This window comes from Rhinolophus ferrumequinum, chromosome 2 (genome assembly GCF_004115265.2).
Source record: "Rhinolophus ferrumequinum isolate MPI-CBG mRhiFer1 chromosome 2, mRhiFer1_v1.p, whole genome shotgun sequence".
In the NCBI taxonomy this organism is placed as follows: domain Eukaryota; kingdom Metazoa; phylum Chordata; class Mammalia; order Chiroptera; family Rhinolophidae; genus Rhinolophus; species Rhinolophus ferrumequinum.
Window position 1 is genome coordinate 49,073,753 of NC_046285.1, and position 17,061 is coordinate 49,090,813.

The 17,061-nt window shown below is 48.9% G+C and overlaps 1 protein-coding gene across 13 annotated transcripts in view; it reads left to right on the plus strand.

The window, feature by feature from the left end:
* KALRN (kalirin RhoGEF kinase) overlaps positions 1 to 17,061 on the plus strand; it is a 615,365-nt gene that overhangs the window by 484,779 nt on the left and 113,525 nt on the right. For all 13 annotated transcript variants that reach the window (XM_033132405.1, XM_033132467.1, XM_033132483.1 and 10 more), the window contains exon 34: positions 3,265 to 3,511. In XM_033132405.1, coding sequence (XP_032988296.1) covers positions 3,265 to 3,511 — 247 coding nt within the window. The remainder of the gene's footprint in view (positions 1 to 3,264; positions 3,512 to 17,061) is intronic.

Consider the following 17,061-nt stretch of genomic DNA (forward strand, 5'->3'; position numbering starts at 1 on the left):
AACCCCCATTTTCTACTAGCGTAGCGACAACAGTTATATTAGTGATCAATGGCTCACTGGTTACAGCTGACGGCCAACTAGCCACAGCTGATGGCCATCCAATCACAGTTGCTACCTGAGCCAGCACCTTTCCACATGAGGCCGAGAGCCTGGAAACTGCAGTCCTGGCTGTCCCCACACCCAGGCACCCTAAGGCTTCCCGGAGGCTCTGGGGAGAGGATGAGGAGGGACCATTTCACGGGCAGCCCTGCCTGAGCACCCACTCTTCAATTTCTCCCAACCCCCTCGGCGGCCATTCTTTGGAATTCCTTTATTGCCTTGGGGTGGGGCCCTGGTGTGGTAAATCTCTGCCAGCAAACCTCTGAGGCGACGTGAACCAGACCTTCATCCTGTATTTGAACTGTAATGGTTTGGGGCTGAATCTAAAGCTTGAGCCTCAGAGACTGCCCAGCGACCATCTTGCTTCCGCTTCCTCCTTCATCTGGCTGGACTGGGAGCCTACAGGAGGCAAACACCACCATCTAGTGGTGTTTCCAGGCTTCTCTCCAGGAACTGAGTCATGGAATTGTAGAAACCCACCGCCTGGCTCTTTATCCTCCCCTGCCCCCCAACTCCAGCCCCGAGCTAGCCAGTCGGTCTGGCTGTCACTTGCCCTGGGTGGCAGCGGGCCTAGCACCTGGGTGACATGCTGGGCATGTTTGCAACCAGAGCCTCTCTGATCTGCCTCAACAATCTGCAAAAGGGCTGCAGTTGCATCTCAGGCCATGTGCACGTGACGTTGGCACAGAGGAACGACTCCACTGAGGCATGCAAGTTCAGTGAGGAACTTTCATGGTCATCCAGGCCAGCGTTCCACCAGCAGTACATTAGTGGAAAGTGGAATTAGTTTTGTGGGATGCTACCAGCCATTGAGACCAAAAAACCAGAATAGAATTTGAGAGTGAAATCTGTGTTTCAGTGATGGAGCGATTCATATGTAGTGTAGACTGGTCAAGATATAAAGTATACTTGTATTCCTTACAGAGGAATGCAATCTGAAAAGTTGGAGAAACCCGATGTAGGACAAGCAAACTTGGAGAGGACCAGTAACTCAGGCCACTGATATCTTCTTCTCTCCACCTGCCTCCCGTCCCCTCTAACCACAAACATATCTAAAACTATGTACCTAACTTGCTCTGATGTGTACTTTAAGGACCAGGGGATTTGTGTTTGAGGTCTGGGTTCACGTCCACCTGGGTGATTATGGAAAACCATCTAGCCAGTGTTTCTCAGACAGTATTCCAGGAACCCCCTTTTCAGAATCATGAGTTGAGGTCCTTGTTAAACATAGGCATTTGAGGGGCTACCAAGGGAGGGACCAGCAAGGGTATCTGCATTTTCACTGAGCTCCGTAGGTGATCTTTAGGCACAATGCACGCTCAATGTCCCAACCACTGATCTTGACATCTCTGAGCTTCAGTGTCTCGATGTGTGAGATGGAGATGGTATCGTCACCTGGTTACTGGAGGATGGAGTGGATGAGTCGTGTGGAGGTACTTTGCACACTGTACCAGCACTCTGCAGCTGTGATGTGCTACCATCTCACAGCATCCCTCTCTAAATGACGCTTTAGGGACGATAGCACCGGGAGAGCGAGGGAGCGGGGACTGTGCATTTCATGGGACCAGGAAAGTTCAATGGAAAAATGAGACAACAAGCGTGTTTTTTTCTTCTTCTGTCTCTTTCCATCTCCCACCTTCCATCCTACAGATTCCTCTTCCCGCTCGAATCCCGACAGCAGCCATGCCCACCCATGGAAATGTGTTTAGAGGGACTCCTTGCTCTGTGGTGGGTGGCGATGCGTATTGCAACCACCAGCCTCATGCATCCTGTTAACCTTTTCAAGCCCATTGTGACATTCAAGTTCCAGAGAACTGTCACAATCCTGAATGCTGAGTTCTAGGTCCTGGTGGGACCGTCGATTCCCTCCTTACTGTGATGTTTGTTGTTTACCATTCCGCAGAAGCTTCCCAGATGTGTAGAAAACAGCTACACAACATATTTGGACTAGTGCAGTAGTACAGCTGCTGGAGCAGACAGTGCAGGCCCTGAAAGCTTAAATCAGAGACGCTCAGACTGGAGGCGATGTCCCTGGAGGTGGCATCGGGGCTTTTCCCCTGAAACACTGCTAGAGCTGAACCTTAGAGGGGAGGCTGCCGAGCTGGGCTCCACCACCCGCTGTTCCCCCTCCCTCTCGCTCACTCTGCCCCTAAGGGCACCTGCTGCTCCAAGAGGGAGGCCTTGTGCTCAGCGCTGGGAGACAAATTAGCAGGCTGAGCGTCTCTCATGCGGAAAGTGAAAGTCTCAGTGTTCAGCTAATAGAGGTTGTTCTCTGCCCCGTTTTATTGGTTCTGTCCCTGGATCGATGTAGTGGCGAGTGCCAGGCCTGAAGGGAGGGCAGCGTGGGGTACTCAGGATGGTTCCAAGGTAAACTGTGACCCCTCTTCCGTTCCATTCTTTCCTCTGGTCCCTGGTGGCTGAGCTAATGTCAAACAATTCTATTTCCCTTCCAGATAAGCCATGTTCTGCTTCTGCCTTTGAATTGAAGCTTCATTTTACTTATGTATTCATTCATTCATTCATTCATTCATTCATTCATTCATTATTATTGGGGGTTTTTTGGTCACTGGCAGCCTCTGTTTTAAGCTAATGGCTCCAATGAGAGGAGGAAAGAGGGGAGGTTGCAGGGGTTAGAAGGAAGGCAGGCTGTCTCTCCCATTCTTCCTAAACATCAACTAGAATCAAGTGAGAGTGAGTGACTCAGAAACAGATGCTCAGTAAGCATCTGAGGGGTAGCTGTGGAGACAGGGGTACGGCATGGGGCAGAGCCCTTGGAAGGAGTAAGGGACATATTGGGGAAGAGGTTGAAAGGCACCATGAGCTGGAAATTTGGCAAAGGAATAAGGAAAAGAACTCTGAGTGAACAAGGAGGAATTAGAATCAAAGCCCTGTCTCTGGGAAGGCTCCAGACTGTTGCTGCAGCTGGAACGGCTGAGTGATTCAACACCACCGTTAATTACTTTCTTTTCTCTTTTCTTTCCTGTTCCTAACTCCCTTTTCCATCTTCTTCCTTCTCCCGCCCTGAATCCCATCTTTTCCCTTTTCTCTTCCACCTCCTCCTGGTCTCCTCTGCCTCCTGCATCCTCTCTCGCCTCCCCCTCTCACCTACCCGTCTCCTTCCCCCCTGCCCTCACTGCTTACTCCCATCCCCCCACCACCTCTAAGCTCTCTGGTGGATGTGAGCTGACCGTGGTCCTCCAGGACTTCAACGCCGGCCACAGCAGCGAGCTGACCATTCAGGTGGGACAGACGGTGGAGCTGCTGGAGCGGCCAAGTGAGCGGCCGGGCTGGTGTCTGGTGCGCACCACGGAACGGAGTCCCCCCCAGGAGGGCCTGGTCCCCAGCAGCGCCCTGTGCATCTCCCATTCCCGGAGCAGCGTGGAGATGGACTGCTTCTTCCCCTTGGTGAAAGGTAGGGAGAACAGAGGGGGAGGGGAATGTGGACCAGAAGGCCATGGGGGACATTAGCCCCCTCTAACTGAAGAACATTGTGGAACGAACCTGTCTCGGGAACCTGTTTTGACCTTGTGGGATTTCTCTGGGACCTGCTTTGAAGACAGTGGGTTAGGAACTAAAGGAGAAAGAGCTTCATCTAAAAATTGATTGAATTTGATGACCTCTAAGATCTCTTCCAGCTCTCCCACTGTGCTGGATTATGTTTAGAAAAGTCCTCTTCTACCTGTGGCCAAAAGCCTAGAGTCCTCCTCTCTCACGGACCCACTCTTCCCTTCCACATCTCCCTGGAGCTCACTGACCGTCGAACCCCCACCCAAGTGCTCATGCCGACACAGAGGCACCAAGCAAAGCCAGGGAATGAGTTGATTTTGACCCTCCCTCAGCCCTGCCAGGGTCTGAGACACCCATTTAGGTGCCTTTGATGGATGAGTTATTGGAAACTTGGCTTCTATGTTATATAGCTCTGTGTTCCTTCCACATACTTGTTTATTCACTTTTCTCACACCAGGGGAATGAATGACTAGAACAGTGATTCTCAAAGGTGATGGTGGGAGGGTGTCTCTGGATTGGCAGCCTCAGCATCCCCTGGGAACTTGTTAGAAATGCAGGTTCAGACCCCACTCCAGACCTACTGGGTCAGAAACACTGGGGTAGGGCCGTGCAGTCTGTGTTTTCACAAGCCCTTCAAGGGACTCTGATACACACTCAAGTATGAGAACCACCTGACTTCAAAAGTCGAGGCTGGCAGGGTCCTTGAAGTCACTCATTTTACACTGAGGAAACTGAGATCCAGAAAGCAACTTAGTCCTGAGCTTCTTTTGGTAACTGGTCAGTTAATCTGCATCAGAGGCTCCTTCTGTGCAGACCTGTGCTAGGGATTTATGAGATCGGAAGAGAGAAGGGACCTGGTTCTGTTAGGAGGCAGGGACGATGTCACCATGGAGACCTGCGGCACGTTTCCTGGTAGATACTACGGGGTAATAACGTTTAAATGTTCCCGTTTCTGGAATTCCATCTGGTCCCTCTCCAAAGCCTGGCTTCCTCCTTTCCTCCACCAGATGGCGGTAGCAGGTGGCATTATTAGTGCTGCCTGGCCTTTCATCGCGCCTCCCTGCATTGTTTCCATCCTGAGAAAAATGCGACCACAACCTGATTCTCCTCCCTCTCCACATACACACACACACACACACACACACGCACACACACACACTCACACACACGCACACACACACACTCACACACACCTGTGCTCCCCTCCCCCCATTGAGCCCTCACTGATTTCTCCCATTTTTCTCTGAGGACGAAGGAGGGATTGCGTCAGGAAGCTGTGTGGAATTTGGAATTGCCAGTGCAGCTCCTCGGTCCTTGGAAGTAGCCAGTAGAAAATCTTATGAAACCAGGGAAGCGAAAATCAGGGAAACAGGAATTATGGTTCTGTTTGAAGTCTAAACAAGAGGGAAACAGAGGTGCAAATTGGTTAGAATTGTTAGAGTGAAATGAGATAATATATACAAAACACCGTGTTTCCCCAAAATAAGACGTAGCCAGACTATCAGCTCTAATGCATCTTTTGGGGCAAACATTCATATAAGACCCGGTCTTATTGTATTATAATATAAGACCGGGTCTTATATAATATTGGGTCTTATATGAATGTTTGCTCCAAAAGACGCATTAGAGCCGATGGTCCAACTAGGTCTTATTTTCGGGGAAACATGGTAGAACAGTGCCCGGCACTCAATACATTTAGTTGTCATGATAAGCTATGGTTATAATATCATTTGTCATAGATCATTCAGCAAAATAACTACACAATCCTACAAGTCCTGTCTAGAGACCCCATCTCCAGAGGCAAAACCAAGGACAGCAGTTCATTTGCTGGGCAAGGCTAATTCGTCATAGATGTCCAAGTACAGTTGGGCCCATCAGGAAGGACTTAGCTTCAGGAGAAGACCTGACACTTCTTGACCTAGGCCTGGCCTTCCTGACTGGATAAAATATGCATCCCCTCCCTCGCCCAACCCAGCTGGGGCACCTCTGTGTGCAGCTTGGCAGGAGCAAACCCAAAGGGGAGAAACAGAGTGGATCTGTGATCCAGAGGCGGGAGGTGGAGACATTGGGGTAAGAACTCAGGTGGGGGAGGGAAGCGGGGAGGGCGGGTAGTGGAGAGTTAACTGAAAATGGGAGCTGAGGAGGGATGGAAAATAGAGTCTTGAGGGAAAGCGAGGAAGGAAGCTGTCCCAGAACTTCCCAGCTAACTCTGCCACCAGCATGGCTTCTTAAAGCAGCACCGCCCACCCACACCCTTCCAGTGCCTGTCGCCTAGCTCCTTGGCTTTTTTTGTGTGCAAGTTGGTTCTTCTCTCTGCAAGTATAGGCCAGTTAGGCTGGGCCTTCAAATGGCAACCTGTGAGCGCTCACTACTGTCTCACCTGTGTGGGCTTAGAATACGCAGGTGCCTGACTGCCAGCAATCCGGACTTCCGTGCTGTTTCCATGGAGCATTTCTGACGGCCCCCACAGCGCCTCCCCCAGAGCGCCTCCTGTGTGCTCTTGCACCTGTCCCAACTTGGAAACCCCCCTGCCTCTCCCTCCAGGGCCTGCCCTGAGTGTTGGTCTCTCCGAGGAAATGCAGTAAACTCTTCCTTCTCCCATTCCAGGTGGCTGCCTGCTGGCCACGGCCTTTGCTTCCCTCCACAGTGGTGTGTATCCAGCAGGCACTCCACCTTATAAGTGATGCACGACTGGATTGAGAATGAAATGTTCTGGGCGGTGCAGAGTAGACAGTGCAGCCTCATCCAGTGTCACTGGAGGTCAGAGTCTGTTGTTTTCTCAGCCATGGAGGGGAACTAGTCCTCTTCAGCTTTGCAGAGTCTGTGCTCCTACAAGCTGTGAGGAGCAGGGCAGAATCTGGATGATGTGCTAATGGCCAGATCAGGGCTCAGCCATGACTGTCAGCCCCACACGTTAGCAGCAAGGAGAGAACGTGGTAACTCCTCGACCTGCGTTCTCAACCCTGGCTTTGTAGAACACCTGGAAGCTTCACCAAATGACAGCACCCGGGCCCCACCTCGAACAACTGGAATCTGAATGTCCCGGCCGGGGCCCGTGTTTTAAATGCTCCTCTGGTGAATCTAAGGTCCCATCAGGGTTGAGAACCACAGTACCAGCCCAGTTTCCTCTTTTTCAGGGGCACTTTCAGGCACAGGAAAGGAAGGTGACTTCCCTGAACCCACTGGGAGCATTGGTGGCAGAGCCAAGGACCCCACCTCTTGTCCAGTGCTCTGCACCACACACTCTGTCTGTGGGGACAGCCTCAAGTCTTTCCCTCTTGTGCCTTCTCCGGACACAGTGGTTGGTTGTTTTCTCCTGATATATCCATGGCAGGACTGATGATGAAGCTGTGTGATACAGTGGGGGCACCTGCCACCCTGACATCAAAGGGCTTCTCCCTGGGGTTGGACCCTCTGGGACCTAGTCCCCTAGTCTTTCTAATCCCCTCTTACTTTCTCAGCACCAAGTGGTGAAGGGCAGTGCCTTTCAAGGGACAAAGACTTTGCAGTGGTGGTTTTCAACTCTGGATGCATCTTAGAACCACCTGGAGGAGACTTTTGAAAATACTGATCTCACACACACACACGCACACACGCACACACACACACACACACGCACACACACACATCCAGGCCAATTAATTCAGAGCAGCTGAGCCTGGGTATCAGTATCTTTTAAGTTCCTTGGTAATTTTGATGTTCCATGAGGGCTGAGAGTTACTTCTCCGAGTGTCAGGCTTAGGAGATACTTAAGATGCATGGGACCGGGCTAGTGTGCAGGTTCTATAAAGAATTCCTACAACTCAACAACAAAGAGAACAAGCAATTCGATTAAAAATGAGCAAAGGACTTGACTAGGCATTTCTCCAAAGAAGGTATACCAACGGCCAATACGCATATGAAAAGATGCTCAACATCACTAGTCATTAGGGAATGCAGATCAAAACCACAATGGGATACCACTTATACCTATTAAGATGGCTATTTTGAGAGAGAGAGAGAGAGAGACAGAGAGAGAGAGAGAGAGAGAGAGAGAGAGGATAACAGGTGTTGGTGAGGATGTGGAGAAATTGGAACCTTTATGCACACACCACGTGATGCAGTGATTTGATTTCTAGGTATACACCCAAAAGAATTGAAAGCAGGGACTCCAAAAGGTATTTGTACACCCATGTTCACAGGGCATTATTCACAATAGTCGCAAGGTGAGTGTCCATCAATGGATGCATGGGTAAACAAAATGTGGTCTATACGTATAGTGGAATATTATGCAGTCTTAAAGGAATAGCTGACACATGCTACAACACAAATAAGCTTTGAAGACATTATGTTAAGTGAAAAAAACCAGACATCAAAGGACACATACTGTATTATTCTACTTACGTGAGGAAATTACAGCTGTCAGATTCATAGAAAGTAGAACGGTGGTTGCCAAGAACTGGGGGGAGGGGGAGGGTGGGGAGTCAGTGTTTCCTGGGTACAGAGTGTCAGTTCTGCAAGATGGAAAAGTTCTGGGGTTGGATTGTGGTGATGGTCGCACAACAATGTGAATGTCCTTAATGCCACTGGACTGGACACTTACAAATGGTAAAAACGGAAAAATTCTGGGTGGGTGTTTCTGCCCCAGGCTCTGAAAACCAATCTAGGTTCTTCTCCATGCAGCTCATAGGACATCTGTGTTCTTTTTCTTTTCCTGTACAGTCTCTTTTCCGGCTCCAGCTCAGTGCCTGGGAAAGCTAAGAAAACGCCTCTTTGCTTAGCCAAACCTAAACCAGGGCCAGGTGAGCTCTGGAAGCAGATGTCCTGGAGGAGAGGGCAGTGGTCCATGGCAGCTCTGGCTTGTTCACGGGGAGTCGTGTCCCATGAGGTCTCCTGATGATTCTGCTGTTGGCACCTAGCCGCCTCAGGAACATGGTATCCGTGCTATGGGTGTGAAAGTGTAGAGCAGTGGAGAAAGCGTGGGCTCTGGAGGCACCTACCACCAACAGCCTAAAGATGCTGAGCGACTCGATGGCACTGTTGACTTATGTTAAGTTTGTAGTCAACTCACAGAAATACCCGACATTGGTGAAGCGTTACTCTGGGCCAGGTTCTGGGTTAATGCTTTCATACAAATAACAATATTATTTTACTCATTTTACAAACAAGAAAACTGAGTCTTAGAAAGATCGGGTAACTTGCCCAACCAAAGTCACATAGCTTTTAAATGTTGGACCTAGAGTTGAACTCAGGCCTGTCTATTCCCCCAGGTCGCACTCTTTATCCTTGTGTTCCACAACCTCCGAAGTCTGAAGGCATTTGAGACAAGTACTTGAGTGTATCATCCTTCCATGTGATTCGCCAGGCTAGCTGGTCGAGGAGTCAGAGAGCATGAACCCATTACAGGCTGCTCTGCATACGGCCCTCTCACGCTGCCTCCCACCTCTGGCCTCATGGGCTCCTTTCCGGAGGGGTCGTAGCAGGATTCAGACAGATTTTGTCAGGTGGGTGCTTTGCCCACTAGAAAGATCCTGGTGTCCCAGGCTGGAGCAGAACGACTCTGAGCAGCACTCTGGACAGCGGGCTGAACTGGGTCCAGGTCTGATAGGGGCCAGCCAGCCCCTGGAGCTGATCCAGTCTGTGCAACAGATTTTCTGCAGGATGGGAATTCCCAGCACTTTCTGCTGCCAGGAGCCAAAATGGGCCTTTCATATCCCCTCTGCTATCAAATCCAGACACTTACAGGTTCTTCCTGCTACTGACTCTGGAAGATTCCACCCAAAGTGTCTCTCTCTCTCTCCCCCCCCACTCTCCCTCTCTTTCTCTTTCTTCCTCCCTCCCTCCCTCCTTTTTTCCCTCCTTCCCTCTTACTTTTCAGTATAATTCTGCATTATGTGCAATTACTCTCAGGTTTTTAGTTTACTCCATAATGCCTGACACAGGACTTTACTATGGGAAGCTGACAAGTAATCGGAGGATGAACATTTCCTTTGGCGTATGAAATAGCACATCACAAACTCCAGCTTGCTGATCCATATTCCTACTCCGTTTGTACAGCCCCCACGTCTGTAACGGACCAGCTGTGAGGTAGCCACGGTGAAACTCAGAGCTCATTTCCTCATGGAACAAAACTATACGTGGGACTGTGAATGAGGATAGAAATAGGTTTCCATGCTAGCTCATAAAGTTTTGAGAATAACATCGCTGACTATAGTATGTTTGCGGTGAAAGTAGTGCTAAGGTTGTTTTTTTAAATCACAATAGTGTTGGATAAGAATAACTGAAATCCCAAAATACTACCTTTGAATAAGAAATGTAATTAACTTGAGGGCTGAGACTTCTTGAAGATAGGTGTGCTTAAAGATAGATGGAGATGTATTGGTAGAGATTCTAAAAGGAGCTCCCAGACATGTTTCTGACATTTAAGCAATCAGAACTAAACTTGCCCTTTTTTATAATTGAATCAATGTAGTCCTTGATTAGATTTCATTTCACTTCAGAAAATTAGCTTTTGGGGGCTCCCTCTTGGAATCCTAGACTTGAAAAGCTCCTTAAAGGTCCTCTGCTTTACTGTCTCCCCTAACATAGGGACCTCCTTCCAGAATGTCTCTGACAAGTGGACAGCCAAGCGTCACGTAAACACTCCCAGGGACTAGGAGCTCATTACTTCCAAAGCAAGCCTGTTGCATTGTAGTGCAATTCTGATGCTTAAAAAATTCCTTACTTAGAGCTGAAATCCAGATGCATCCTGCCCATCACTCCTGTTCTTCCCTTCCCAATCCCCCAATTGAAACCCACCCATCCTAATTCTCCTTCTCCTTCTCTTTCTGATCTTTATCTACAACAGAGGAATTTGATTTGCATATAAAATGCCAGGCACTTCTTTCCTAAGATACTACTTAATAAGAGCCTCGCAATTTGTCCACCAATTTTTTTATTAAAACCTTAGAGCAGAATAAGACATTTTGGATTAAATTTGATAATTCTAACTTGTTTAAAGTGATTATTGGTATGCGTGGTTTTATAGTCCTTTTAACCATCCTTGGACTTAGAAACATCCAGTTGTCTGGCTTTCCGCCTACACATCTGGAGCCTCCAGTCTCGTGTGCAGACCTCTGATCTGGTCCCCTTCTCTCTGGACACAGGACTGAGAGGCCACTGCCATCTTCTCTGAGGCTGTCTGTGGGCTAGTCTTCTGTACGGGTCATTTCCTACTGTCATGCATATTGTAGTTTGTTCTAAAGTAGCATTATTATTTCCTTTCATCCATATCTTCCTGAATTACCTCTAAGGTTCTAAAATTGTCTGCTGTTTTCTCTCCACATCAGGTAAGTACTCTTGGTAACCTAAAGTGATTAACCTAAATATCCTATGTTTAACCCATCCAAGCTGAGCATAAGTATCTTTATTTTGAGGTCCAATGTGATTGGATTGAACCACATGAAATTGCCATGTTCGTGGTAAAAGAAAATGGTTGAATATCAGCAATTTCTAAATGGTTCAATCTAATATGTTACAGCCTATCTTTTTCTCAGAAGGGAACCTGCACATCTTTGAGAAAACAGGAGAGGGATTGGTTTCCCAGGGAGTCAGATGAGCCAGGAAGAGGACAGGGTGTGGAATATATGGAAAGTCGCATCATCTCCGTTTCTACATCTGTGCAACGGGAAGCTGATAAAGTGCCTATCTCACAGAGTCACTGGGAGGCTCACAGGTGGCAACGTGAAGTAAAACTGCTTTGAAACTGTGACATTGGTCTTATTGTTCCGTGCACAGGCTAATTGTTTGGAATAAAACAAAAGTGAGCTGGTGACCACGAGGCTTTCCAATGGTATCTAGTAGGCCATAAAATGAGACAATGTGATGTATGATATAACTAAGTCTTGGGTGGAAGACCTGAGTCTGAAGCCTGCCTCAGCCACTGACCCACTGACGACCTTGGGCACCGTACTTAAAATCTATGCAATGGGGCCATGGTGCTTAGATCTCTTGAGTTAGACGTCTCAGCCTAGGTGGACCACACCACAGGCAGCCTGTAGATGTTCCTTTCCTGCCTGCCCTTGGGCCCAGTTCTGATACCTCTATAGTGGTGAGTCTAGGGTGTTTCCAGCCTGAACCCTCTCCAGGGCTGTTCAAAGGCCCAAGGTTGTGTTTCTAGTTTCATCCATAGGGTTAGCCAAGGCCCTCCCTTGCTCTCAGTTTCTATTCCTGGCCTATCCTGGGCCCTATCTCCAGCGTACCAACAGCAGGTCCATCTGGCTCCATGATTTCCCAAAAAATAACAGTTTATTCCTCTACTCTTTCTTTTGCCTTCTACACAGGGCTCGAGATCATAGCTGATATATTTGAGCTGAAAATTCAAGTTATTCCCTGGCTTGCACCTCTGGCATCTCTTAGTAACCTATTCCCTTTCATGGGTTAACTGTGGTCATGGAAGGTGGCATTCGGACCACACCAGAGAGCTGGGCTGACCTATGTGACGGAGGGCTGTGCGAGACGTTGAGTATTGGGGTGGCTACGAGCATGTCATTCTTCCATTCAAACATGACAAGGACAAAGGGGAGTTTTGTGAAAACTGCCTTTCTTGTTTCATTTGTCACTGAAGTTCTTCCAGTTACCTGTCTGTGTTCAGATGGGCCAGAAATGGTTATTGAGCAACAGTCTGGGAGCCCTCCCAGGATGCAGTTTCAGGAAGAAGGAGATATAGGTGCCATCTAGTCCATACTCTTCCCGCTCGCTCCTCCTTTTTTCTTTTTTCTTTTCTTTTCTTTTTTTTTTTTTTTTAAGACGAAGGGATCAGCAAGAATGGTTATGGTTAGAAAGTGTGCCCAGGCCTACTATATTCTGGAGGAGATGTCCTGCCTGCAGCTGGCTACCATCCATCTGATAGTATTTAGGACATTAAAAGGCTTGGAATTGAAGTCTCAAATAGGAGGATGTCAGGCCAGGCCACGTCCTCCTCTAAATACACCCCAGTGTGGTGCTGCCGCCAAGCAGAGCTGAAGCGGGTGGAGGACATGTGCTGTCAAGGAAAAGATCTGAGCTCTCTGGGGCCCTCCTGCCTTTTTCTAGCCAGCCAGCTGTGACTTAGCTTCCATCGAATGCTTGTGTCAATAGCATATTGCCGTGCCTCCTGGTGTGCACTGCAAGTCTATGAGACCTACAAGAACCTTATCATCCGGGGGGAGGGACGGGGAGGCTTGACGAGTGGCCTTGTGCCGGAGAGACTCATAAGCCAGTGGATGGAGCTCAGAGCTAAGATGAGAGTCTCGGATTCAATCCCAGACAGGAAACGCTGCCACTGATTATGCTTGCTGAAGAGAGGCTGGAGAAGATGGAGAGGAAGTCACCCCAGCAAACAAAATGTTCCCCTAAGAGATGATGTGGTTTTTTCTTACTTGGAGCTAGCTAAGCTGAAACCACTTTCCTGTCCAACAACAAAGGGACCAGAAATGACATGCACCAAATGTGGCTTGGGAAGCAGAGAAGGAGCGGTGGTGGTCTGACAGCTGGGGATATGCCCACCCTCTCTGCTCAGGGAAGGTCAGAGGTGAGTGGATCTTGCAGGCCGTGAGGAACAGCCCTGGCAGGCCACAGCTTCAGGAGCTTTCCGCAGCGGCATTCGGATGCTGCTTGGCCAGACGGAGTGGTCAGGACCCTCCTCTGGCCACCTCAGTGCCTTCCCGTGTGGCTTGAACCTCGAGAACAACTTCCCCTCATCCAGGAGCTGTGTAGGATTGCAACTGCAGCTTGAACCCAAACCCTACAACATGTATGAGAAATCTTTCAGTTTACACCATGTTTAATCCCAGCTCCCTGTCCTCTGGGAGCAGGGAGCCCGTCCACTCACTGAACAGCCTGCCGCTTTCTTTGCCGCTGCCATGGGGATATGACTGGGCTGTCTAGTTTCCCCACCATTGTCCGCCCGCCCCAGCCAGGGATGCTGAGTCTGATATCATGCCCATCTGCCTCACTTTCCTCAAGGCCTTATCCCTGTAGGCCACACAAGGTATGGTTTCCTACCTTTGTGCTCAGGTGGGCAAGGAGATAATTACCATTGCTGGTTCCCAGCTGAGGGGAGGAAGCCTGGGCTGGAGATCCTCCTTGGCTCACAACATTCCTGTGGCTCCCGTCTCACGTCGAGTAAAAACCAAGTCCTTTCTGTGTCTGCAAGGAGGCTCCTACAGAACCTGCCCCAGAGCCTGTTCTCCGACTTCATCTCTTAGGTCTTAGTTTCCTTTTGCTGCTGTAACAAATTACCACACGCCTAGTGGCTTCAAACAACCCATATTTATTCTTCTACAGTTCTGTAGGTTAGAAATCCAACATGGATGTCACTGGGCTAAAGTCAAAGTTTCAGCAGGGCTGCGTTCCTTCTGCAGGCTCTAGGGGAGAAGCTGTGTCCTCACTTTTTCCACCTTCTAGAGGCCACCTGCACTCTTTGGCTTGTGGTCCCTTCCTCCATCTGCAGCACCAGCAATGGTGCATCTCTCTGGTTCTTCTTCCATAGTCAAGTCTCCCTCTGACCCCCGCAGGAAAGGTGCTGTGCTTTTGAATCACATGATTACATTTTGCTCACCTGAATAATCCAGGATAACCTCCCCATCTCAAGTTCCTTAACGTAATCACGTCTGCAGAGTCCCTTTTGCCATGTAAGGTAACATATTTACAGGTTCTGGGGATTAGGGTGTGGACACCTTGGGGGAGCATAACCTTCCTACCACATCCGACCACTCTCCTGACCAGCCTGCCTGACTGAGCTATTCCCCAGTCGAGCCACGCACACTCCCCACCCAGCACCTGCACCTCTGTTCCCTCTGCCGGGGACACTGCAGATGGGCCAGATCCTCAGATACCTGGATGGCTTACTGCCACGCTTCCTTCACGTCCCTGCTCGAACGTCACCTACTTACAGAGGTCTTCCCTCACTCCCACTCTCTCCCAGCAAACTGTGTAATACGCCTCTTCCTGTTTCACTTTTCCTCGCTGCATTGTTCACTACCTGACATATTTGTTAATGTTTATCGTCTATTCCTCCCACGGCCCCGTCCCCCCCCACAAGTGCAGGAATTTTGTCTATTTTGTTCACTGCTCTACCCCCAGCACATAGAGCAGTGGCTGGCACATGAGAAGTTCTCAGTAAATATTAATAGAAAGGGTGGGAAAGAAAGAGGGAGGGAGGGAGGGAAGGAGGGAGGGAGGAAGGAAGGGAGGAAAGGAGGAAGGCCATGCAATAAGGACCCCTGAGGAGTTCACGTGGGAAGAACCTGGCTCAGTGAATTCTCCACCCGCTAAGAACTGTAGTGGAAACTGGCTTAAGCTTTAGCAGGAGCCTGAGGATGGGAACAGTAAATAACGTTCTGATGTTAGGAGTTCTGACTGAGAAAGTCTTTCAGATCCTGTCTTCTGGGAAGTCTCCTCTGGGGACACATGGGCTCGGCACCTCTCATTTATTTGGAATGGTTGAAAACAGAAACGGGAGGGCAGGCAGTGTCTCCAACATCCTTCCTATTACTGAAATCTTCAGTGAACTGACCTTCACTAAACTGACCAAAGTGGAGGCAAAACCCACCTAGCATTTAGTGTAGAGAAACCTCTCCTTTGCACCCGTGAATCTATATACTGCTGCAGTTGGTCCTTCTACCTGTGGGAGGGAAGGTGCATGGACAGTCGGAATGGAAATGCCATCCCTTGTAGTGGACACTTAGCCATGGTAAGCCTTCCAAAACTCGGTCAAAGTGACAGACTGGCATTCCTACTGCCCTACTTTGAGAATACCTTGCCCTACTTAGAAGTAAACGTTTTTGGAAGTGGATGAAACCTGGAGTGGTTTGTTTTTAGCAACTCCAGCTGCAGTCATCTTTCATTTTGATAAATAGCTTGTCTCCACCTGAGCTCAGGCAGCTGCTCCGTGCACATTCCCAGGAAGCTGTCCTGGCTGCCTGCAGCCCTAGCTCTCCATCCCCACAAACACGAACATCGGCGGTTCTGGGGAGACACCAGGGTCCTCTGTGAAATCCCACATCTTCATCAGTATTGTCTGACTCACCCCCCTACCTGGGGCCTGGCTCAGACCAAAAGGAGATCAGTGATACTTCCTGAAAACAAACAGGGTGATTGACAGGATGAGCTGCGGCCTAACTTCCTTGAGGATAAGTGAGACAGCCAGAAAGAGGCAGACAAGTGTCCAGTGGGCAAGCACGGGAGAACGCATTTACTGATACAGGATGAGCTAAGTGACGGTTTAGTCACTGGCCCCTGGTAGCGATCACCAGGTGGATGGCAGACCCGCAGATCCAGCAGGAGTGCAATGGTTAGACCACACTACATGGAGACAATTAGGAGAAGAGGTTACCATGCATAATACTGGCAATCAGGCTTTTTCTGTAGATATCACTATTAAAACAGCACCCATTACCTGGGAATAGTTACCCACATGGATATTCCACAATTTTAAAAGGTACATTTGAAGTTCAAATTAAATGTAGAACCAATGTACACATTGTACCTCCTTTCTCTACTCTTAAGTGTTTCTGGTTGCTGATGATTATTTCAGTTCCTCTTTTTTTACATAAAGATAAAACCTTTACCCATGTCCAGTCCTGGTCTGTGTCCACTTTCCTTTTTCTGCCAGAACAACAAAAATTGAACCAACTCCTTTTTTTAGAACTCACCCTTGTTCTTTGTCTTATCTCAGGGAACATGCCTTATTCAGTTTATATTTTTCATATAAGTTTCCCATATAAATTCCCGTATACAGATTAGCTTAGTGACTTGCAAACAGTAGATGTTCACAAACCAACCATTTGTTGAATAAATGATCACAACTTAGCAAGAATCTGAAAGTTGTCAGCGACAGAAGTGGAAGCCAGGACAGAGTAATTTGTGGAAATTATGAACCATCGGCAATCGGGCAGCTCATAGGTCAGAAATCTACACAGGGAAGATGAGGCTGAAGGATTGTGCAGGTCGGCAAACGCAGAACATAACAGGCGGTGGAAAACCAAGTCAAGGGACTAGTCGTCAGAATGTGAGCAAGTGAAAACATTTGAGTCCGGGTGCCCTGCAAACTCTGTATCAACCATGCAGGAAGTAATCCCCGAGTGTGGGTGACCTGGAGCCCCACGGTCCGTGGTTCTTAGCCCTGACTTCACGTTGAAATCACCTGCAGAGCCTTTTAAAACTGTAGATGTGACTCGGGTTCAAAATCTGGGAGTGGGTGCTACAGGTGAGCTTCACTGCTGGAGGAAAAGGCAGGTAAATGATGGGTCGGGTGGGATGAGGTAAGCAGGGCCTGTCCTCCCTATTCACCAAAAATCTGCTCACAGCCCTCTCTGCGCCTGTCCGAGCACATTCTGTAAACGGTGTGTACTGTACTTGTCACAGTAAGAAAGGTCTCACAGGAATGTCGAGGCACGGTTGCTATTCCTTCTGTCTCTGGGCTGAGCTCTCACTAAGAAATGTTGGGAAGTGGGA